This window comes from Equus quagga, chromosome 7 (assembly GCF_021613505.1).
Source record: "Equus quagga isolate Etosha38 chromosome 7, UCLA_HA_Equagga_1.0, whole genome shotgun sequence".
NCBI lineage: Eukaryota > Metazoa > Chordata > Mammalia > Perissodactyla > Equidae > Equus > Equus quagga.
In genome coordinates, this window is record NC_060273.1 from 21,520,741 (window position 1) to 21,545,571 (window position 24,831).

Here is a 24,831-nt window from a genome sequence, read left to right on the forward strand (position 1 = left end):
AACCCTCCCATACCTACGCGTCCCCATGTACACAGTCAGGGTGATTAGCCGCACATAACTCCTAAGGTTGACGCGAGAATTAAACGAATTACTGAATGTAAGACACTTAGAACCAGGACCAGACTTATACCAGACTTTGAAGGTTAACACTGGCATAGCCAGAGATTCGATGATGGATAAACATTGCCAAGTCAACAACCTAGCACACAGTCAGCCATTCTTGTGCAACTATGTAACTATAAAATATATTTAAAAATAGGAAAAGATGATAAAAACTAGTTAAAATGGTCACTTTCTAAAATACTAAAACTCGTGAGATTTAAGAGTTTCTTTGTCCTTCTTTATACTATTCTAATATTTTTATACAACGAGCATATGTTAATGTTCCTGATTATAAAAGTAATGTTTTTAGAATGTGGAGGATTTATTACTTTTTCTAACATTTCACAAAGCATTTCTGTTGACATTCTATAAATGACATCATCCAATAATGTTCCATTATTTTCTTACTGTGAAAATAGATTACATTTTTAAAATATTTCTATAGATTTGTTATTTCAGGAAGATTTTTCAGAGAAATCTAATGCCTTCTACTTAAACTACTGAGTTCTCTTGATTCAGTTTTTTCTACCTCTTTAACATAAACAATCAAACTTCAAGGGCCATTTGTGAATATAACAAGCTTTCAAAGCCTCTGAATTTATATTTGGAGAAAGGTTAAAAACAGTTCCAAAAGATACTTTTTAAATGCATTTTTCCCAGTGTGTAGAGGTGAAGTGCTTTGATTGCATATTCAAGTATCCAAAATGGATCAATAATCACTGCAGTATTTTTTATCCATGGAAGGCACCATCAATAGTGCCTTCAATGGACGTTTTTCTCATTTTTGACATTTTAAATAAGAGAAGGGGCATCCTGCATTCAGGAAATAGGTCCAGCTGATGTGGACCTAGCTAATGAATTCCACAGATAAGCAGGATTCTACCACCCAAGTCTGACTCTTCCACTTAGCAACTATGTGACTATGGACAGATGAATTCACCCCATGAGCCTCAGATGCCAATCTCATCTGCCACGAAGGAAGAACAATGTCTGCCCTACCTAGTTCCCTGGGCTGTCCCTGCCTAGGGGCCACTTACTGTTATCCAGTGGCATCTTTCTCTGTGGGCCGACAGCATTGGGTTTCAGGTTGCGATAGTCTCGAGAGAGCGCAGAGATGAGGCTGGCATGGTTTATGGAGCGCACAGGCCACTGCTGTTCATTCTCTGGGAGGTTTGGCCATGGAAGCAGCAGGATGTTAGAGAGGGCTCGGCACACCAACACCTGAGCCTGGAAGAAACCCCAAAGGCATCCATCAGAGGTTTAAGAGCAACAGACAGCAGAGTGGCTCTGCCTGACACAGCCTTTGGCACCCACCACACACGCTGAGCTCAGGCCTCTAGGCTGCTTTCTTATAACCTGGGCCTGGGACTTTGGTCCAACTCTAAGGCAACCCAGGGAGCAAAGAGAAATGGAGGCAATAACACCAAGTCTGAGTCTAGTGCACCCCAGGGTCTCAATATCATTCCTGGTGCTGTCACTTCCCCTCGAATCTGGTACTTGAAGCATTACGGGGGGAGAAATCACAGACACTGAATCTAACTGGTCCCTCGGCTGATGGCTTCTGACACCCTGAGGAACTACTCAGAACAGGGCTGGGAAGAGAATCTTATACAATCAATGTGCCCCTGGCGCCACGTCAAAAGCAACACATTCACATCCCAGGTGCTCTTAAGTAACTGCTGACTCCCCTCTGACACCATCCCTGTTCTGTTTGTTTTCAAGCTTCTAGCTCGAGCCTCCTGGAAGATTTTAAGAGAATATACTTGACCTGGAGTATCTCAACCCTAAGAAAACAAATATACAATAACAAAAATAGACTGTTTTAAACCAAAAAGAATGCAAAGAGGACTCTCACAACACCAACCAAATTACCAGCTCTCAAAGCAGCACCACCTCTTTGCCTGTTGGGAGGAAATTTTATATCTGAATCAGCACATTGACTCTATTGGGAAGGGCACAACAAGAGAGCACTGAGGCTGTGTCAGTGCCACTGAGTAAGGAATCCATCTGCTGGCATGGCCTATAAGCTATGAGTGCAAACCCAAAGGCCAGATTCTTCTTCCTCAGCTTCCCCGAGTCTGAGCACACAGCTCTGGGAACCCCAGGGTAGCCCTGGGGCCTCACCTTATTGACAAGTCGCTGGGCAGAGGCATCGGTGATTCTGTTGAACACTTTCTGCACTGCAGGGATGCTGACCAGAAAGACAGGCCGCACAGTTGTGGCCAGTGAGACCAGTAAGTGGCACGCAGATAGCAGCAACTTGTCTTGGACCTGGAGAGGGAAGAGGACATGTCAGCTCACTACATTCCCTGCAAGACTGGTATTAGAAAAAGTTTGATGAGGCGGCCACAAGGTAAATACAGCTCTTGGATGCCAAATTACACCACCTAAGCTCTATCTCAAAGAAGTTTTCCTAAGCTGACGCCCAGCAACAAAGCATCCTCTTCTTTGCCTGTCCACAGCTCCTACCCCTGAGCCAGGATCACCACCTCCAGTTCCTTCTGTTCCTAGTTACAGGCATCTTTGAACTCAGTTACTTCTCAGCTCAACAATCTATAGCAACTCCCTACCAGCTCTTAAATCACATGGAAAACTCCCTGGCATATCATTCACACTCACTCCTCTTGCTCCAATCAAGCCAAGATCTCTCTCCACCCCCGCCTTTATGCACTCCATCAGTTACGCCAGCCTCTCCCTCTTCCTTCACCTCAACATGCCAGTCAAAAACCTGCTTCAAGTACCATTCTGTCCTTTTCAAATTAGCAAAAGAGAAAACTCTTTATAGACAGGACTTAATGCCAGAAAGACTGTAGTGAAAACAGCACACCACAGAGTTAGGGGCACACAGAATTATTTAGGGAAGAAACATTACTATAATTTCCTAGAACTAGAAAATACCCCTACCTTTAACACTAGAATCCCACTTACTCCATGAAAAGTACCTAAAAGGACAAAGCTACATTCATGAGTACATGCATTTCAGAATTATCTATAATGATTTTTTTTCAAAGGGAGGCAACTTAGAAGTCCAGCAAAGGCTAGGTAAATAATGAAACAACCCCCTCATGGGATATCACAACTCATTTACAAATTATAATTATTAACACAACAAAAATTTATGGAAAATAATGCATTGTTCCTGTTAATAGTGGTACTGAATGTTACGTATGATTAAAACCACAAAAAAAGATAAAGAAAAACAAGTACTTAAATGCTCTAGTAATATGAATTGGTGGTCTTCTTGGAGGACAACTTAGAAGCTATCGAATTCTACATGGATATAACCTTCAACCCAATAATTCCACTTCCCAGAATCCATCCAACAAGGATGTACATACAAGGATCTAATTTCCAACAATAGGGAAATGATAACACATCCCCACTACAGAACAGCATTCGGCGTTTTGAAAAACTGAAGTTGCTCTACACATGTAAAGGTCTCCAAGGCATATCATTAAGTAAAAGAAGATACATCTCCAGCTATCTACAAACTTTTACTTACGTATCTAAAAGAGAAAAAGAAGTCTGACGGGTATACAACAAACTGCTGACAGTGCTTACCTTGGAAAGGAAAAGGTTTGGGAGGAAGGCATTAAAGAGTATCATAACTTTTTAGTCTGTAAATTTGAACAAGATTTTACTCTTTCGCAATGAGCACGTATTCATGTGGGACTTGGAGAACTAAAAAAATAAAGTTATATTTGAATTTATGCAGACTACAACTAAAAAGGAACAGGAAATGACAGTTCTATCCCAGTGGTAAGAATTATGCGTCTAATGCTTTGTAATGTTTTGATTTTATAATGAATGGGTATATGGACAGACAGACAGAGAAGTGGATAAAAGGTGTAGCCGCCACTGTTCCAAGACCTTGGTGCTGATAAGAGGTGTGACTGCATCCATGGTAGTGGAGATGAGCGTAACAAACTGCTGTGTGCTCTGCCGATGAGCTTCGCTGCAGTACTGTGCTAACCAGTGAGAGTAAGCCTGCAGAGCAGCCAGCGCCTGAGCATGCCTGTGAAAAGGAGAGGAGATGCAATTTGAAAGGTTACGGTCAAAATATATTCACATAAACTTGTTTCCACGGGAGGTAAGAATTCCAGCTACTGCATTTACTGTTCTAGGATATGTATGACAGAATGGAAATCAGGTACTTGCTCATGTAGGACCTAAAAATTAAAACTCATCACCTAAATATTGCCACCACTGCCTGGAACACAGAAGGCTGTTAGTAAATGTTTATTGGACCTTATCCAATCTTTCTCTGACACACGAGTTCACCTGAGAGAATGGTAAATAATAAAAACAGAATCAAAGAACTTAAGTGATACTGTGTTGACTGCAGACTAGTAAAAATTTTATATCCACAGCTGCAGATCAAGGTGTGGAGAGCTACTAGGTATTACAGCTTTATAAATAAGTTTTGATGTAAGATTCTCAAATTTAAGCTTCCATCACACCATGCATTATATGTGGCTAGAGGATGCCTCCTGAAATGGTAAAGACTGTATTTGGTTTCTGCCAATTTGGGACTGCATCATACATGCAACAAAATATATACCATAAGAGCTCACACTTCATCAAAGACAAGACATAATAAATCTTAAAGTGAGGCAGTGTCTCAGACCTTAAAAACACCAGATCTTCTAATAAACTTAAACGTAATTTCTCCCTTTTCTGTAAGAATGAAGTACCCTGTGGGGTGATACTGAGACTATGTAAATATACTGCTCCTCAATAAACACGAATGGTTTGGGCACCCATTGAGGATTCCTGCCGAAATCACTATTACATCAGTGGATACAAACTGGTGATTTTTTTAATTCTGTCTTTACTTTTCTGTTCATTAGCTGGCATTCTTCTGTAAAAAAGAGCTTTCCCTCTTTCATCTTTTTTTTTTTTTAAATTATATGGATGTACCGATTCTTTATATTTAATATGTTATAATCCATTATCATCCTTATTTTTTCTTGATGATCAAACTGTCAAGTCTGACCAGGAAAAACCCATTCAAGCAAGATCCTGTGTCCTTTTCATATATCCCCAACATTTACCGCCTTACTGGAAGTGCATTTGAGCACTTCCTTCCTTACTGACTCAGCAAGATTCTCCAGGATCACCCTGCCCTGATTTGGAACATTTCTCCAAGGAGCTCTGGTCCCTTTCAGTGGAGAACCTATTTTGTGTCACTGCTTCTAGAATCTTTCAGCGGAGAGAGCTAGGATACACACAGACACCACTTTAAAATCACACTTAGCATCAACAATTATAGAGCAAATCGACCTTAAGTGCCTCTAGATACGATGCAAGAGGAAGGACGTACAACCACCCATGTAGTTATTCTTGCTAAAAAATGTTTAACCTCAATCTGATACAGTAGAAAAACAGCTAGACAAATCCAGATTTTTAAATTTTCTTTGAAAAAAACTTTAAGGTCTGGATCCCCAAAAAGCCAGTCTCTCTTTCCCTTCCTCCCTCACACTATTCTCATTCTCCCTCTCCCCCAACACATAATTTCGGGAACTGGTCTAAATTACAGGAAACAAATGTAATGTCTGGCTCATCATTAGTTAGACCTTGGATCCAAAAAAAAAAAAAGATATTAAAGGACATTCCTGGGACCACTGAAGAAATCTGAATATGGAACGAATACATACACACACACACACACACAAGTACTCTTAAAATATCAGATGATATTACTGTATCCATGAAAGTTTGTGAGTGTTGATAATGGTATTATGGTTATATAAGAGAATGACCTTGTCTCTAGGAGATACATGTTAAAGGATTTATAGGTGAAGTGACATGTTGTCCACAATTTATTTTCAAATAGTTTACCAAAAAAAAAAGTGCGTGTGTACACAGAAAGAAAGAAAACACAAGAAAGAAAAACACAGCAAAATATAATTGATGACTCTAGCTTGAGAGTATAAGGGTGTTCATTCTATCCTTCCCCTTTTCTATAGGTAAGAAAAGATACTAAGTACCTTAAAGTAAGAAAATACAGATGTTGGGAGTTTGAAATTCATAGCGACAAAGCAGTTATTTCATATTTTATATTTAGAACCCATGGATCATTCTAGCCTTTAAGTTCTGAGTAACAAAAGTAAGGAGGAAGGACATCAGAATCTGCTGCTGGGGTCTAAGAATTTCAGTGGATCTATCAAATTTATAGAGCTCCTTAAGGCTGAAGGGGGGGGGGGGGCTCTAAAACTCCCTGAAATTGTGTGCAAGATGGATTTATGAGCAAATTGGCATCTTTCTCGGGAGGAGCTTCACAGCTTTCTCTAAATTAAAAAAAAAAAACTTAAACCACCATAGTAAATAAGATGGATATATCATTTATCTAATTTGCAGCTTAAGAGTGCTCTAGAACAGGGTCAGCAGACTTTTTCTGCAAAAACCAGAGTGTAAACATTTTAGGCTTTGCACGCCATATGCTCTCTGTCACAACTATTCAACTCTGCTACTGCAGTCAAAAGCAGCCAGAGACTATATGTAAATGAATGAGCATGGCTGTGTTCCAATAAAACTTTTATTTACAAAAGCTGGCAGTGGGCTGGATTTGGCAGAGGCCATAGTTTGCCAATCCCTGCTATAGTCTATCAAGCCTTCTGGGCAGTGTGATGATCTCTGGGATATGGCCCCATCTCCAGTCCCCATTCTCTATGCCTTCCATATGTCACTTTCCAAATGGCTTCACACTGTCTATAAAGTTTCTCAAAGAGTGGTTCCTGGATGTCCTGCTTCAAAATCACCTGAGGTTCTTATTTAATATGCAAATACTGAGTCTTATGCCATTGTGCTATAATCAGGATCTCTAAGAGAATGTGTTTCCCAAGTAATTCTTCTGCACCCTACAGTTCCAGTCACTAGGCTATAAGATTCATGGCATCCAGCCTCATCTCCCACCACACAAACTGCTCACCACCTCCGTCCCTGTGTGACTTGGCAATCCTTCTGTGTCTCAGCTTGTACTGTTCTGTCCTCCTGAAGTGCCTATTCCATATACCCTCCACTCCCGGCTCCCATTTGCCTGATGAATTCCACTTACTCCAACCCTCCCTGCTCTCAGACATACAATCAAACAATCCTTCTCTCTTTCTAGGTCTGGAGGTGGGAGTTGTTCCCCTCTTCACGCAGCCACTACTGTCCCTTTGTACCTATAAGTCTTTGGGGCTGGAGGACAAGGTCTTTCCTGAGACTGCACAAACATCTAACGCTATACTTACACATCAATGAGATCAGGTTTCAATACTGATGGCACGGCAGTTTCAATGTTGTACAATTTTATCTGAGATCCATACAGAGTGACTTTGACCAACCTGTTGGCAAAGAAGAGGGAAGGAAAAACATTCAGCTTACAGACTAAAAGAGACAAAATGGACAAGGTACTAACAAAGAGCCCGAGGACGGACTTTTCATACAAAAAAGAATCAAAACCAGGCTTTCAATTTATCCCACAGATATAATCTGAGATGTGCATAAAGATTTACATACAAAGACACCAACTAAAGCATTACTTACAGTATCAAAAATTTTGAAAACTATATAAGTATTCAACACAGGGAATATAATATGTAATATATACAATAAAAAATGGTTAAGATGGGAAATTTTATGTTCTGTATACTTTACTACAGAAAAAAATTGGAAAAAAGTGTTTCAGATGGATAGATATATAATAAAGAAAATATATGAAAATGTTCACTGCAGAATCTAGGAGATGGGTATATGGGTCATTTCACTATGAAGTTGTGATGACTGATATATACATTGCTGAAGTATAAATTCAAAAAATATGGATTCCAGACAGAACGAGATGTTCTATCGCTGCTCTCAGTGGAAATAGGTCTAGTGCCAGAAGAAGAGGAAAAAGGACTCTGGAAGTTGAAGCCCTGTGGTTTGGAAAGAGTACAGCACTTGGACTCAGGAAACTGGTTAAAGTCCACACGTTCCCCTCGTGAACTGTGTGACCTGAGGCAAGCTGCTCATCAGCTCTGGGCCAGAGTTTATCCACAGACAAAATGACAATACCTGCCCCTCAAGGTATAGAATGAAATAAAATGGACAAAACCACTTTGAAAAATTTCCTACTACTGTATGCTGCTTTTACAGTTAATATTACTCTGGCTTATAAAGACTTACTTAAAATTCTTAGCTATCTCTGCTTTTAAGCTAAGGGTAATAGTTAAAAAAAATATGGTATGCAAGTAATTGAGCTTAGGGCTTATTTCCCCTCGGTGTGTTACCAACGATACAGCTACTCAGCCAGTGAAAGCCTCAGCCATCTTGACTTCGGGCTGGACCCAGATCCACCCAGTTCTGATTTGATCAACTTGCTGGCTACCACAAAATGACCTGAACCTATCACGCACATTTTAAGCATATGACTTTTTAAATGTGTGAGTTCAGAAGAGGGGAGGACTGGCTGGTAGGAAATGATCCTCAACAAATGTAGATGTGAACCCTATGAGGGACCCGAGACAGGGGAGTAATAAAAGGAGCTTGGTGGCTGAGGTTGGGAACCACCTCTCAGGTCAGGCTTGGAAGCTGCCAGCTTTAACTCCTTAGGAGCCTAACAGGACTGGAAAAACCAGTCCTACTATAATAGGACTGGAAAAAGGCCACCTCTGGCATCTGGCTACCTGGATAGTGCCTACCTATTTGTCCTTTTAGCAGGGCTTTCTTAATGCCTCTCTATCCTACGAGGAAAGACATCAAGACTGACCTCACCTGGTTTGTTGTGAGGCTAATCCTGCCTTTATATACAAGATCTTCAGTGAAAGAACAGCTTATATTTATTGAGTATTTACTACATGCTAGGCACTGTGCAAGTGCCTTATCTCATTTAATTCTCACAATAAACCTCTAAGATCTATGTCCACTCCATTTTACCTATGAGAGACCTGAAGTTCAGAGAGGTAAAATAATGGCTCCATATTCACCTTGTACGTGGCAGAGCCTTGACTGACCTTGATTCTGCACCAGAGCAGAAGCTATCCGGCAAGATGCTGCCCCTCACACAAGAAAGTACAACTGAGCTCTGAGTTGGAATGGCTCCATAATGTAAGTGCCGGCCTACCTCTCCACGACCGTGAGGGCGTCGTTGAAGCGCGCAGCAAACACGTCTCCAATAAAGTACTCGGCTAACCGGCCCACAGCCTGCAGCAGGGAGCTCAAGTCCCTCAGGGAACAGTGCAGTCGTCGGCAGTCGTTCTCTGCTGTGATGTTCAGTCTGTGTCCTGGAACATAACCCCTCAGACAGTTTTTTACAGGAAGAACATGTTTTAGTTACCACCACACTTAACAGCTCATCCAGGAAAGCTACATTTAGCAAAACCAGTTCCTGAAACACAGCAACCCACAAGCTGCTTCCCAGTACTGAGCCAGGAAATGGGGCAGTCTTCACCTAAACCCATATCCACATGCACTCCAGGGCCAGAGGGATGACAGACAGAGCAGACGAAGAGGGACAGAGAGCCTGGGATGTGCTAACATGGACTGAGCACCTCAGCTGATTCTTCTTGACGCTGTGAAGTACTGATACCACCAATTTCACATCTAAGACACCCAGAGGGGCCCGGTAACTTTCCCAATGAGTCCTAGAGAAGGAGGGGCAGAGCTGGTCTCCTAAGCTAAGTCCACGCGACTCAAACCTGCTTGCCTTCTGCACATGGCCCTGCTGCAGAATGAAATCTCCATAGGCTGACAGGCGGGACTCACGCCTGCTCAAAGAATACGGTGCACTCCGCATTCCATCCCAGAGGTTTGTAGGTAGCACAGTCTGGAACCCAGGCACAGCACTTGGATTGAGAACACACAGATTCCCTGCCACTTGCTGGTTCTGTGCCAGTGAACCCTTCTAACTTCAGTTTCCATCTTTAAAATGGAAAAAAATGCTACTATCTAATTCACTATTTTAAGAGCAAAGTCAGAATGCATAAGAAAACTCTGTAAACTATAAAATACTCTTCAATATTTGTAATAATTATGAATAACAAAGAGCTAGTGATTTCTAAGGCCTGAAACTTTTACTTTTCAACATAAATTCTTCAAGCTGAGTGAGGAGGAAGCAAAGATGAAGCACAAAAACATCCTTAACTCAGCCACCTCCTTGCCCTCTGGACCCTTCTCCCCACAAAGGTCCACAAAAGACGGTAAGAATTGCCAAGCCAGAAGAGAGCGCTCTAAGTCTGATAAAGCCCTCCTCACTCAAACAGTGAGATCACTGCCCATTGGGGACCTACAATCTCACCACTCCCTACATACTTTTCACACCTGCTCCCTCCTGCCGGCACTTCAAGTTTTTATTCTCTGTTGGAGGCAAAAGCGGCAAGCTGGTTATCACCAGCACCCTCCCACAGCACTCCACGAGCATCTTCCTAGAACCCAGATCTAAGCACACAGCTCCCCTTAAGCAAAGTGCCAAACCCTCCTGGGGCTCTCTCCAGCTAAAGGAGAGCCCAAACTCCCAGCATCAACTCTAGGTCTCTTGTGACCTTATCTCCTCCTCCTCTTCCACTCTACTATCATCTGGACCCACTGATTGACTCCCTGGCGCTTCGTGTCTCTGCACCTCTGCTAAACTGGTGTCTCTGCCCGGACTGCCCATTTCATCCTCAGCCCATCCATGCCTTGCATGCTCTTACATAACCACCAGACTGACATAAGCATCATCTCTTCTGGGAGGTCTCCCCTCTCCCATCTCCCAACAGAGGGAACGTGCTTCCCTCCCCTCCTGCATTCCTCCAGGGCACCTCATGCACATGTGGAGATAAACTAATATTTACAAGTCTGTCTCCTCACTACTATGAACTCCTTCATGGTGAGGGGCTATGCCCAGGATCGCACAGCACATGGGATAGAATGAGTGACCACAAAACAACAGAACAGAGAGCAAACCAAACAGAGCAGAAGAGGGAGTCTCAAGTGCTTAATTTCCTCATACTGCCCTTGGGAATGTTCACTTTATTATTTAAAGGTGAATATGGATAAGCAACACCCATAGAGAGGAACACAGCAAGGCCAAACATCTAAGAAAGTGGTGGATAAAGTAGCAAATCTGATGCCTCAAATCCTACACCGACTTCCAAGTGACAAGGCTGGAACAGAGCCTGTGACAGGCCCCAAGGGAGGACAGGAACCTGGAAAAGGGGTCACTTTGGCCAGGGCATTGTTATAGTGGATCACATCCCAAGAAGCAGGAGAACAAAAGGAAGGAGCAAATCAAGGAAGGACCTTATAAGGGGAGACCTAGAGACAAAGGCCAGCTTTGACCTGCCCCCAATCACCTGGTTCCTCCCTCCTACAAACCACACAGAGAGCAGTGCCTCAGTGCAAAAAACAGGACTCTCAGCCTACAGGCAGCCCTGCAGAGGCCAATGGAGGGCATAAGCCAGCTCCTCTAGTCAGAGCCAGAGGATGACCACTCCACACCACCAGCCAGATGACCCCACAGAACAGAGAGAACCAGAAAGTATTTCTGGTCATGCCTGGTCACGTTAGAGGGAACAATGCCTCTCTCCTCATCCCCTAGTTAACAAAAGGGCCACTATTATACATCATCTGAATGTCAAGGATTTTCAGGGTTGTAACTATGTAATTGACTCCCAGGGTAAACTTCTAAGACCTATTGTTCCTTTGCACATAAACAAGCCTTAAAGCTCTGTGGGAAAGAAATTCTTATGAAAAATACACCCTAAAAATTGGATGGGGCTGTACCATAGGCCCCAAAAGAGATGAGGCCAGCTTTTCTTTCAAAGAGCAATATGGATAGGTTTTGAATCAGCATCAATAGCCCCTCACCCTCCCTGTAAGAACCCATCTTCATCTTCCACCAAGCTCTACCCTGATCACTAGTTTTCAACTTATTTGTTGTACTTAATACCTAGAACTAGGTACCCTTAGGTATACCTAAGAACTAAGTTCTTAAATATTTTAAGCATAAAGGGAAACATTCTGTGTTTCTCTTAAAAACCAAAGAAAAATACCTCCTAAATCAAGTTTCCACTTGAGTACAGGTGCTAATAGGTAGCCACTAGACAGCTTCAAAGTCATCCTGACCAGGCCTTCCCTCTTCCTCTTTGGCCCCTACATCTACACAAAGGCATCTGATGCATGACCCTTTCCCCAGCATTGCCCCTTCTCCCTGCTCTTCAGCCTCTTCCTGGACACCTCAAATGAATGCCAAGGAACCCAATGCCTCTTGAGCGAGTCTTCCATCTCTGGAGAGCTTGCTCAAAAGCACAGGAAAAATCTGCCTCTCTATAATTCCTCCTCATGATTCCTGGTCCCCTCCCTTGAATGTAGAACACAAAACAAACCTAAGCCTGCTGACACACGACAGTCTTGGGGAGGTGTGAAGACAGTTAACGTTCCTGCAAATCTCCTCTTGGCTTAAATACACCCCTCCCTGGGTCCCTTCCATTTACCACATCACCCACCTTCTGAGAACCTTGCCTTCCTGATCACTCCCCTCTAAACCTGCCCTAACTTGTCTAATAAAGAGCAGTACCTAGAACGAAAGAGCTTGCAACTGCTGTATATTTTAAATTAAGTTTAGACCACATGAAATTGCTGATATTTGACTATTTCTGACCTAATAAAACTGCCATTCCATATAATTCAACTTAATACATATGTGCCATCTAAGGTTCATGTTAATCAAGACTGCAGCTGGTTCTTCCCTGCGCTTTCTGCAAGGCAGACAGTCACTCAGGCAGTACATACTCCAAATCAAAGTCTCTGTCCCCACCCCCCAGCCCAGAAACGTCCTATCACCACCACTACAAACAGGTAGGGACTGCCTCAACTGGAGGGGGTGGGCTAGAGTTCTCACTGTGAAAAGCTGTTCAGATTCACCCACATTTTCTTCTGTTTGCCTAAGGCTCAGAATTCCCCCCAATGGCACAGAACATTTGCAAAGTGGAACCTTCACATGAGAATACTGCTACAATATAGGTTTTAGAGAAATAAAACATCACAGCTACACCAAAGTCCTATATTCCATAATCCAAGTCATATTGAAGCTGGCTAGATGTGCTCTAAGCCACACCCAAAGAACAGCTCCCTGGCAAGTCACTGCCCTGGAAAAAACATCTTAGTGTTAAATACAACTGAACTTTCTATTTTTGGGGGGACTGTGGAGGTGTGAATATTAGCATTAGAAGTAGTCTACTCAGAGAACAAACAAGTCATAAATGAACCTGAGCAGAAAAATGTTAAGTCCAAAGTCTTATATACTGTAGATGAAGTAATCTCTTGGGCAGGAAAGTGTGCATGGCTAAACAGAAAAGTGAACAGGGTCACTCAGAGCAGAAATACTGCCCCAATGAGGGAAGATCTCAATGAGGAGGGGCAGATACACACAAAATGGACACTTTAAGCCATGTGAGGACACAAATGCAGTACAAGGGGCATGCCAACCAATGAGAGGGTTTCTCAAACCACAAACGGTGAGAAAGACAGACAGAGAGAACAAAGGATGGCCTCCCATGGGTAAAAGGCACACAGCAACTGATGTGCCATGGTGACAACGTGCTTTGCCTTAGATATTACTGAGGAAGTAGAAGCTGGAAGATCAGCAGTAGTAAACAGTAAGACTCTCATCCACTGACGCTCCAGAGGCCCAAGAATTAAAGGCTGGCCATAAGGTAAATGAAAATGAAAGAAGTGGGCTATAACGTATCAGGGGAAAAGATACCATGCTTCCTGTTAAGGGTAATAAGGCTGACTAACGTAGCATGGAGGTTACTTGCGGGGGTAAATGCCCATGGGAACCAGGGAACAAAATGTACTCAGTTTCCAATTTTTAATTGCTTTTGCATTGGAAACTTGGCTTTTGAGCTACGAAGGGATGGGAGAATGCTTCGCCAAGGATAAGAGAGCTCTTTTTAAAACTGGAAATAAGTATTTCTCTGGCCTGAGAAGTCTGCCACTGGAGCACACACCAAGGAATAGTAGGGATGAGATTTATAAACGACCTGAAAGAGCCAAGCACACTGCGAAACTGCCAATAAACGGGCTTCAGTGAGAGCACACAGACGATATTCCATTTAGAGAAAAATAAATCAGAGCACCCTTCTTGGATGAGAAGCTCTAGGTTATCAATTATGCCTCAGAAAAAGGATTTAAGAACCACTGTAGATTTTTTCCTGAAGATAGACCCAACATAATGTAAAAAAGTCAGCTATAACACTGAAAAGGAAACTTAGGGGTCAATTTGTTGGGGAAGGAGTACAAGCTCGATTTTTTTTTTTAATTTTGCTTTTTAAAAATTATTTTTATTTTTCCTTCTTCTCCTCAAAGCCCCCCAGTACACAGTTGTATATTTTTAGTTGTGGGTCCTTCTAGTTGTGGCATGTGGGACACCGCCTCAGCATGGCTTGATGAGTGGTGCTAGGTCCACACCCAGGATCCGAACCGGTGAAACCCTGGGCCACTGACGCAGAGCGTGTGAACTTAACCACTCGGCCATGGGGCTGGCCCCTGATTTTTTTTTTTTAAGATCAAGAATAACGTCTTTACAGGCCTCCCCAGTGGCGCAGCGGTTGAGTTCACGTGCTCCACTTTGGTGGCCTGGCATTCACCAGTTCAGATCCCAGGTGCGTACCTAAGCACTGCTTATCAAGCCATGATGTGGCAGGCACGCCACATATAAAGTAGAGGAAGATGGGCACAGATTTCGGCTCGGGGCCAATTTTCCTCAGCAAAAAGAGGAAGATTGATGGCAGATGTTAGCTCAGGGCTAATCTTCCTGAAAAAAAAAAAAAAGAATAATGTCTTTAGGGTGCTGAGTACATTCTAATTTGAATAGTGGCCCTGAGGGAGAGACCACCGGGGCACAATATTTTCCAAGAATGGATTCTGGAAACATCTGGAGCATTTGTATACAGTCAGAAGATTTTCACTAATGTTGAGAACATATTTTACAGGCATGTTTGCTTTGAAAAGTCGTCTTTAAAGTTCTGTATAAGCTATTCTTAACCTATCTACAAAACCAGGGTCTTTACTTGGGACATGCCAAGTCCCATCAACCTCCTGGGGCCCAGTGGACTATTTAGAAGCTAATACAGTCATGGAAACAAGACATCACTGGCCACCAAGAAAGGCAGCCTCAGAAAGAGCCTCCCGTGGAGGCTCTGCCATGAAGAATAAGCTCATCCAGGAGATGGGCTGCACCCTGGGCAGCTCTGCGCCAGCTTAAACAACACAGTTACACAACAGAGGGCCTAGAGGCCAGGGCCAGGCATCATTCCTGTAAGGAAAACACTGAAGAAGAGCAGTGCAAAACGACGGCAAGAGATGTGCTGCACAGCTGTTTTTACAAGCACAATATTAAGTCTGTGGTGCTTTCAGCTGGCAAAATGAATGTCAGATTTTAGTTAACTCAACTTTTTATCATTCCCCATTACAGCATCTTGGGACTAGCACTAAAGACCTATGTGACTTTGGGTAAATTAACATCAATTTCCTCTGTAAAACAAGGGTAAAAGCGTTAGTACTTATACCTCACACAACAGTTGAGAGAATTAAATAAGATAACATAAGCAAATAATACACTGCCTGGTATGTAACAAGTGTTCTACAAATGGAGGTTGCTATTATTATTATTATTAAGAAAATAACCAAAAAATGCTAAGCCTTAACCCCAAGCAGGTGAAAGCTGTAAATGGGAGCCCAAAGCCTTTCTCACTAGCTGTAGTCAGCACCGCCCAGGGGCCATTCGCAACAGGAGAGCTAACCACTGTTAGCTCTCAGCGTGCTCCGCCAGGAGTCTGCCTGCTGCAGAGCTGCTCCTGTGCCCTCCTGATTTTAAACACCAGAGAAGAAGACAAGAGCACAGTGCAGGAAAGTCCAAGGTCATTTTTTTTTTCCAGCGCACTTGCTGGTTTAAAGGACATAAAGAAATATTCTAATTGCTAGGGTTTTTTTTAAAAGCCCTACTTCTTTGCTCCAAATTATCTTCTTTCTCTCTCAAGCAGCTCTTCGGAGGATCGTATCATGGCCTCACCTTTTACCACTCCTATAGCTACTTTTCATCATGATTTTCCCTTTTTTAGTTTTCCATGTTTAGAAGTAGAGAGAGATGGAGCAACAAGGAAGTAAGTGGCAGTGGAGAAATTGTGTTCTGACAGCAAAGAAGGCAGTAATTAAGTATTAGTCCAATTTTTTTTTTGAAGAGTTGGTTAAATTAGAAAAGAAAAACCAGTTTACCTGACCCTGAAGTAACTATAAACTGCTGTAACCCCAGATAAACTTCTAAATTGTCCTGAAGAACTGGGAACTGAAAACAAAGAAACAAAGATTTAAAACAAAACAAAAACCATAAATGCAAGTTTTAACAGCATTTTAACATTAAAACAGTACAAGTCCCTGTGGGGAGAGGGGCCAGATAAAAAACTTTTCTCTGGGAACCTTGACATGCAGCTAAGAAGCGCTGGCTCCCTTCAGTGCCCCCTGCCACCAACAATTTCTATAATTGAAACCACCAATTAAGATTTGGAATAAGAAAGAAAACAACACCAGTTTGATACTTTTTTTTTTCAAAACAAAGCAATGAATGCTGGGGTATGACTATTATGTTCCCCAAAGAGGACATCAAGCCCCAAAATGACCTCCTAGAGCTCTGAGACAGGGCCTATCTCCCTTCAACTCCAAGGGACATCTTACCCTTGAGAAAAATATAGATACATCTGTATTAAAGTGAAAAGACTGGCCAAATTATGTGGAAGTCAGTTTCCCTTATTCATTTTGCAGACAGGACCTTCAAAACCAAGGCTGTATCTTTTTTTTCTAAAGCTGCCAACATACCATTAAGATAAAGATAAAACTTTAACATTACAGATTCCTAAGAAAGGCAAATGGCAAAATAAAATGGCACTTTCCATAAGAGAAGAAAAGATACAGCTGGGTTGTACAATGCAAAGCGGACCCCAAAAAATTATCTTGCTTTGCAAGAAGAGCTGGACTTAGGAAATCTCCTCAAATAAGAAGCACCACTAAGTGAACGAAGTCAGTCCTTGTGACTGAAGATTCTAGCACATAAATATAGACAGAGAGTGCCAGCAATTTACCAAGGGTAAGCTTTACAAAGGCTAGCTTTTCAGCAATGTAATTTTTATAAATAAATTCTCTACTTGAACCAGGCACTTTTGAGCTACTGATGAAGGCTCAAAGGCATTAGTAAAATTCATATTCTATCCAAGAGTTTAGGAAAGAAAGACAGGGCTTCTAAAAGCTGATTTAACATATTTTGGGAAAATATTAACATTTGTTAAAATTGGTCATTATGGTAATTATTAATCTCTGTTTAACATATATATATTTTATAATACCAGTGAGCGAAAAAGCCTTACTACTCATGCTATATGTGCAGGGAAATAATTAGGCTCTTCACTCCCCTCCAAATGGTGAGTTACCAGTGTTGAGAAGGCGTGTGTGGGCAGGAGCTCCATCACTTTGGCCACTACCTCCAAGCTCTGGCGTAAGTACCGCTGCCACTCTGTCTGCTGCTGTGGGGGGAACACAGAAGGATCAGCTCTCCCAGACGGGCAGTCTTGTCATTCTCCCTGCCAATCTTTCCTCAACCTCAAGTCCACCCTCATACATAAACTTCTGGAGAAAAGGCAAATGACGGAACAAGATCATTTCATCCTTTAAAAAGGCCAAGCTAAAATATATATTTTTTAATTCCAATAAATTAATTTCATAAAAAGCTATTTCCTCAGAAAGCAAATGGATCCATGAAGAATGACCTACTTTTTCAGTCCTAGGAATACAGAGAGAAACAAGTCACTTATGAAACGCTCAAGTCCTCTCTAAGTCATCCCAGCTACAGGAATTGGTCACTCATTGCCTTCTGAGATGGTCCATTACCATGTTCCTGTAAGCATAACTGACTACATCAGTGCCACTCAAAGTACGGTCTACAGACAGGAAGCATCAGCATTTCCCGGGGGCTTGTTCGACAGGCAAATTCTGTGGAAGCACCCCGACCCCAGACCTCCTGAATCAAAATCTGTTTAACAAGCTGTCCCAGTAATTCCTATCCATGCTAAAGTATGAGAGGCACTGCCCTAAATCACAAAGGTAAGAAGTGAAGCTAAAATTTCCCAAGCACTTACTATGCACCAAGCACGCAGCTAGGCCTTCCACATGGGTGACCCTCATGTAACTGTCAACAAAGGTCAGCCAGACTTATCATTCCCTTTTTGGGAGATGAGGAAATTAAGGTTCAGAGAAATTCAGTGACCAGACCTCTAGCAAGGTCCCAAGGTTGCAGTGATTCAAATACAGGCCACCTAATTCCAAGTACAGGGCTCTTTCTGGCCCAAACACAGCCACCCTCAGGGTCTTGAGCAGGCCACAGTCACTGTTATTTTGAGAGCCAATGACTTGAAAATTTTAAAGTGCATGGTGGTTAAGAAAAAGAACACTGGAGTTGTGTCCTTAAAGACATTTTCTTTATCAATATTGGGCACACCAACATCAACAAATTGAAGACTGATTTTAAGAGATATCAGCTTACAAAATAAACCGAAAAGAAATTTCCTTTCATTCCAGCCTTATCATTTAAGTATCTCTTTAACTATTTCCACCAGCATCCAGCTAGCTTTTATTTGTTGCCCAGAGTGGGGAGGAGAGGTATGAGTACAAGGCAGGGGAAATAGGCAAGATACACAGTTCTTACTACTTTTCACTGTGACTAAAGGTCAATTAGATTGTGCTCCTTACATCGTCATCCAGAGTCTCGTCATCCAACTCCTCCAACTGGGCCTGGTTGTATCTGAACTGGATTCGATTCAACACCTCCGTGAGCAAGAGGACTAGGGCATCTTCGTACCTATGTGGAAGGGAGAAATTCAACATCAGGTGAAAGCAGACTTTTAGCCTAGGATTTTGAAAAGGTCTCCTGCACCATGAAGGAAATAGTGTCCATGTTGGATTACCATACACAAGAAGCATCAAACTAAAGTTTATGGGTTGGCAACTGTGTGTGTGTATATGTGTGTGTGAGAGAGAGAGAGACAGCATGTGCGAAAGAAGGAGGGAGAGAGGGTGTGTGAGTGGAACAGTAGCAGGGGTATTTCTTTATCTAACTCTATATATTGTAATACTCAGAGCAACCACTTAAAAAACTCATATAAAGAGATATAGCCAAACACTCAATAGATAGATACATTGAAAAGGAAAAGTAAATTTGTCTGCAAGTCTCAAAATAAATGAAGCAAACACTGAGAGAACTGAAAGGAGACACAGACAAATCCACAGTTATACCAAGAGTTCTCTTCCCTGGTAACTGACAGAATAAGCAGGATAAAGATGATGGGTAGGATACTATCAACCAGCCTAACCTAACTGGCCTTTATGGAACATTCCACTCAACAAAAGGAGAATACACACTCTTTTCAAGTGCACAACAATCACCAAGAAGACTAGGCCATAACACAAACCTTAACAAATTGAGAAGAAGTGAAATCACACAAACTACATTTGCCAATCATAAAAACCAGAAAATGTTGGGGCCAGCCTGGTTGCACAGCAGTTAAGTTTGCACATTCTGCTTCGGCAGCCTGGTGTTCACTGGTTTGGATCCTGGGTGCAGACATAGACACCACCTGTCAGGCCATGCTGTGGCAGGCATCCCACATATAAAGTGGAGGAAGATGGGCATGTATATTAGCTCAGGGCCAGTCTTCCTCAGCAACAAAGAGGAGGATTGGCAGCAGATGTTAGCTTAGGACTAATCTTCCTCAAAAAAAAAAACCAAAACAAAACAAAACTAGAAAACATTAACAAGATATGTGAAAAGTCTCCAAATATTTGGAAATTGAACAACAAAGAAGAAATCTCAAGAGAAATTAGAAAATATTTTAAACTGAATGAAAAGGAAAGTACAACATACTAAAATTTGATGGATAAAGCTAAGCAGTACTTAGAGGGAAATTTATAGCACTAAATGCTTATATATACAATGGAGATAAATCTATAGACCTAAAGTTCTGAGAGTTAAATAAAATTATACATGCTAAGGTAACTCCATGGGAGGTGCTCAATAAATATATGATTAACGAAAGAACAAATGAACAAAGAAATGAATAAACATGCAGGCAATAAAGAGACAAAATTTCAAGTCAGATAACCACAAAGAACTGAAGAATAATTCTAGATAGCTTTTTCAACTCAATGAAACAACTAAGACCCCATTCGCTTACTCCCTGGGGCAGTCAACAGCATAAATTTCTCTTAGGAGGACCTGGAAAGCTACTGGAACCCTGATACAAACCTAGTTAACATCTTTTATTAATTATATCAAAATGTCATGCATCATAATGGCACTTCCTCTTCATCAAGCAGAATAACCCTTTCGGAAAAAAAGGGCAGCAAATTTTTCTCACACTCACCCACATTTGTTTACAGTCCAATATAGTGTCACCCAGAATCCCTAGCTGGCCTGTGACTAGCACTGCCCATATTCTCAAGACAAAGGGTTTCACAGGATATGACTCAATAACTTTAGGTTGCTTAACTCACTTCAGGTTTCCTCATCTTCCTCTGAAAATAAGTTTCTACACAGGTGGCTCTCTTCACTTTGACAAGCACAAAGAGAAGGAAGTGAGAGAAAAGGGAAGAGAACCAATATTTATTGAGCAGCTACTGTCAGCTGACATAGCTTACACACATTGGTTCGTTTAATTTTCTTAACAACTAGTAAGGTAGGCACAACCATCCCCAAAGTACAAAACAGGAGAAGACGACTGAAATTTAGGTCTTTCCACACCACCACTTCAAAATGGAAAATCTCCACTAAGAACCTCCTCAGCAATTTCGTTCAGCAGGGTATGTCACAGAACATTTATTCTATTAACACTAGGACTCAAGCTCTCTAAAGTCCCCACCAGCTCTGATCAAGAAACTCAAAAACGGAAAAGAAAAGAAAAGACACTCGAGCATCCTTACTGAGCAAGGAACAGAGCTCCAATTTCCAAGCTCCTAGGACCAAAAATAAATCCACGTACATTTGTGCTTCTAAATTTGTAGCCTACAATGCCTACCACTTTGCTGTAACAAATGATGCAAAACCTTAAACCACAACGGACAGGAACTGAGTGCTGCCTCTGTGACTTAACCACACCTATGTTTCCTATTACAGACACCAAGAAAACATTTTTGACTACTTCCTGCAAGATGAGTTGCTTCTGAAATTCTGGCTCAAACCATAAATTGATTCCAAAAGCACCCCAACTTCTTTCAGATATATTTTATCAGTTGAAAAACATCTGATCACATTTACATGCTCTTGGTCAGGATGAATGTGGTAACTACCAGTAGCCAGTGCTCTTTTATCAGCTGCTTCCTCAAAACAGTACATCTCTGATATATTGGGGTCTCTCATAACCTAAGGCAGTGGTTGCCAAACTTTCAAAACTTTCATTTAAAAACTTTTGAGCACACACTTGTATAAACGTATAGTATAAGAGATGACATGAAAAATAGACACATGAAAGTTCAACTCTTTTCTTTGCTCCCCTCAGGGGACTACCTTATACACCCCTCTGTGCAGTCTACCATTCTAGACCACCAGGGGGTGGCTGATAGACAAGGGGTTCCCCCAGATGACAGTTACTATTTAATGGCATATACCACAGACTGGCTTTGAAGGTTTGGGGGTTTTGTTTTTTAAAGGCCTAAAAGTGTTATTGTGTATTTTTTTTTTTTAAAGTCATGAAAAATTAGAAAGCTTCATTTAGGATGATAATCAAATGACCAAGGAGAAAAATCCCACTGTTTGAGGTGGTCAGCCACACTGACAACTGTGATATCAAGACAACCGATCAGGCAGGCCAACGTTGGCAGGTGGGCTAAAGACCTTTAGGCTGTCCAGGGGCCCTATCACCCGACTCCATGGTCACCCCCACAGTCAAATGACAGGAACATCTTCTATTACTTATTGTCACTGTTGTTCTCACTGTGACCATTTATTGAGTGCCTAATAATACACGCTAGATGCTGTGTCAGGTATTTCATATACGTGATTTCCTTGAATTCTAACCATCCTATAAGAAAGGTTATTAGTATGCTCATTTTGCAAGAGGAAATGTGATCAACAGGTAACTTGACCAAAAGAAACACTGCTACGACAAAGCAGAAAAGGAATTTAAACTCTCTACACCACTATTCCTTTTATTGGTACAATAATCAGCACAAGTGTATATTTAATACTTAATAATCGGCTAGTGTATATTTTCTCAGTGGAACCATATTCTCCACACCTAAAGCACATTTGTACTGTGCTTTAAAAAGTACTTTCGAGGCCAGCCCCGTGGACGAGTGGTTAAGTTCGCACACTCCGCTTTGGCAGGCCAGGGTTTCGCCGGTTCGGATCCTAGGCGCGGACATGGCACCACTCACTAGGCCATTGTGAGGTGGCATCCCACATGGCACAACTAGAAGGACCCACAACTAAAAACTATACAACTATGTACTGGGAGCATTTGGGGAGAAAAAGCAGAAAAAGAAAAAGAAGAAGAAGATTGGCAACAGTTGTTAGCTCAGGTGCCAATCTTTAAGTAAAAAAAAAAAAAGCATTTTCATATTAATCATTTCGTCAGCGTATTCTTCCAAAAAGCCTGAGAGGTGTGAAGGAATAGCCACCATGAAATATAGCAAAATCAGGCACAGTCCTAGAACCAAAGGATGAGAGGGTTTGGCATATAAGAAAAAGAATTTGGTGGAAGTACCTTTTTTTTTGAAGAATCTCATTCAAAAACAGTTAAGTTTGCAAATTTACCAAAAACAGGATCTACTGTTGTGTAATAAGGTTTCTGATACATGAATATACTACCCATAACCACATGTGACCTGACACCATAGCAACTTGGAAGCTCTTTTGCCATCACAAAAATAATTGTGCTGAGGCGGCGTCCCATGTGCCACAACTGGAAGGACCCACAACTAAGAATACACAAGTATGTACTGGGGGGCTTTGGGGAGAAAAAGGAAAAGTAAAAATCTTTAAAAAAAATTTAAAAATAGAGGCCGGCCTCGTGGCACAGTGGTTAAGTGCACACGTGCCACTTCGGCGGCCCAGGGTTCACCCGTTCGGATCCCGGGTGCGGACATGGCACTGCTTGGCAAGCCATGCTGTGGTAGGCATCCCACATATAACGTAGAGGAAGATGGGTATGGATGTTAGCTCAGGGCCAGTCTTCCTCAGCAAAAAGAGGAGGATTGGCAGCAGATGTTAGCTCAGGGCTATCTTCCTCAAAAAAATTAAATAAAATAATTTTAAAAAAATAAAAATTAAAAAAACAGACACAGACCACAAAAGCACTATCACACCTAAAAAATTAACAATACATATTACTTTTTTAATCAGAAAAAAATGTTTTAAGAAAACAGGATATTGAAGGGGAAGAAAAGAAAATGCTCAATGGCATTACTACCTAAACAGCTTAAATGACTCAGTTTCACTGAAGAGCTGTGGGTGCACAGTTGCCCCCTTAGACCACAAGAAAAACTGGCAAAAATGCCTATTTCCAGTTATCAATGTTTCTGGGGTTTACCTGTTGAGAACTGCTTCCTTGTCTCCCAGACGACTTTTAATTTTACTTGTCAGATAGTCCAAAAAGAGCGTCCAGATATCCAAACAAGAGAAGTAACCTTCATGAGTAGGCTATGGTACAAAAGAAATCCAGACAATAAAATTACTTAATGCAACTACTCTTTAGAAGCACACCCACCAGTGTTTACTTCTGCCAAAATGGTACAATCACAAGCCTAGATTCCCTCAGCTTCCTGGTAACCATAAGTGATGTCTTTTAGTTAGTCTTCACAATTGGGCCCTCTAGAACCTAACAAGACAAGAGTACCATGAACACATCATCAGGGAGATACTTACTATGCAGGACAAACTGAGTTACAAAATAAACCAAGTGAACACTTATCTTAAAATCTGAGACTGTGGTGGGGAGGGCTCTTACAGATCACCCAATTCAAACCTGTTTTAGAAAGAAATTGAGATCCAGATAGATATATGATCTGTTTAAGGTCAACGGTAGGAGCAGGTCCCTTGACCCTCAGCCACTACATATCATTACAAAACCAAAAGTAAGTTTCCGTGGCTCCAAAGGTGACACGGTTACACATTTGAACATTAGGAAAATAACATTTGCAGACTTCTTAAATAACAAATTGAAAATAAGCTTGTTAAGTCTGACCCTTGGGCGTTATCGCGTCTGCAGAAGCAGGTGTGTCAAACAGGATAACAACAACCTCTAACCAGGTGTTGATAAGGACAAAGCGAGGAGAGAAGGGGGCAAGTCTTTGTGGGTCTTAGTGCCTGGACCACTGCACTGACTAACTTTCTCAAGAGCCTTGAGATTCTCCCTCAGTGCCTCGTGCACTCTCCAACATATAGTCCTCCTGATACACATTCAGCTTCAACTTCTGGCCCTCATATATCCACTCGAATTCTTGCTACCTATAAGAGCTCTTTGCTTTTATTTGTGATTGCTTCACTGAACCACATAACTGGTGGCAAGATCACATAAGGAGAGAAATACTACTATCATCTTCTTGGATCAGTTTCCTTCCATTTCTGACCCACAGGAAGTCCAGTTTACAAGGACATATATGGAATTTGCCCAAGGAACAATGAACACTGGGTGGGAGCCTGCAGCGGGAGTTCTACACCCATGGTGAGTCCAAGAAAGAAAAACT

General features: G+C 41.8%; 1 protein-coding gene across 2 annotated transcripts in view; it reads right to left on the reverse strand.

Moving 5' to 3' along the window:
• The window catches only part of XPO6 (exportin 6), a 96,125-nt gene that overhangs the window by 12,632 nt on the left and 58,662 nt on the right, over positions 1 to 24,831 (reverse strand). For both annotated transcript variants that reach the window (XM_046665774.1, XM_046665772.1), the window contains exons 9-17: positions 23,676 to 23,785; positions 18,844 to 18,952; positions 17,529 to 17,621; positions 16,324 to 16,393; positions 9,191 to 9,350; positions 7,338 to 7,430; positions 3,973 to 4,117; positions 2,227 to 2,373; positions 1,140 to 1,329 (exon numbers count right to left, since the gene is read on the reverse strand). In XM_046665774.1, the coding sequence (XP_046521730.1) occupies positions 1,140 to 1,329; positions 2,227 to 2,373; positions 3,973 to 4,117; positions 7,338 to 7,430; positions 9,191 to 9,350; positions 16,324 to 16,393; positions 17,529 to 17,621; positions 18,844 to 18,952; positions 23,676 to 23,785 (1,117 nt within the window). The remainder of the gene's footprint in view (positions 1 to 1,139; positions 1,330 to 2,226; positions 2,374 to 3,972; positions 4,118 to 7,337; positions 7,431 to 9,190; positions 9,351 to 16,323; positions 16,394 to 17,528; positions 17,622 to 18,843; positions 18,953 to 23,675; positions 23,786 to 24,831) is intronic.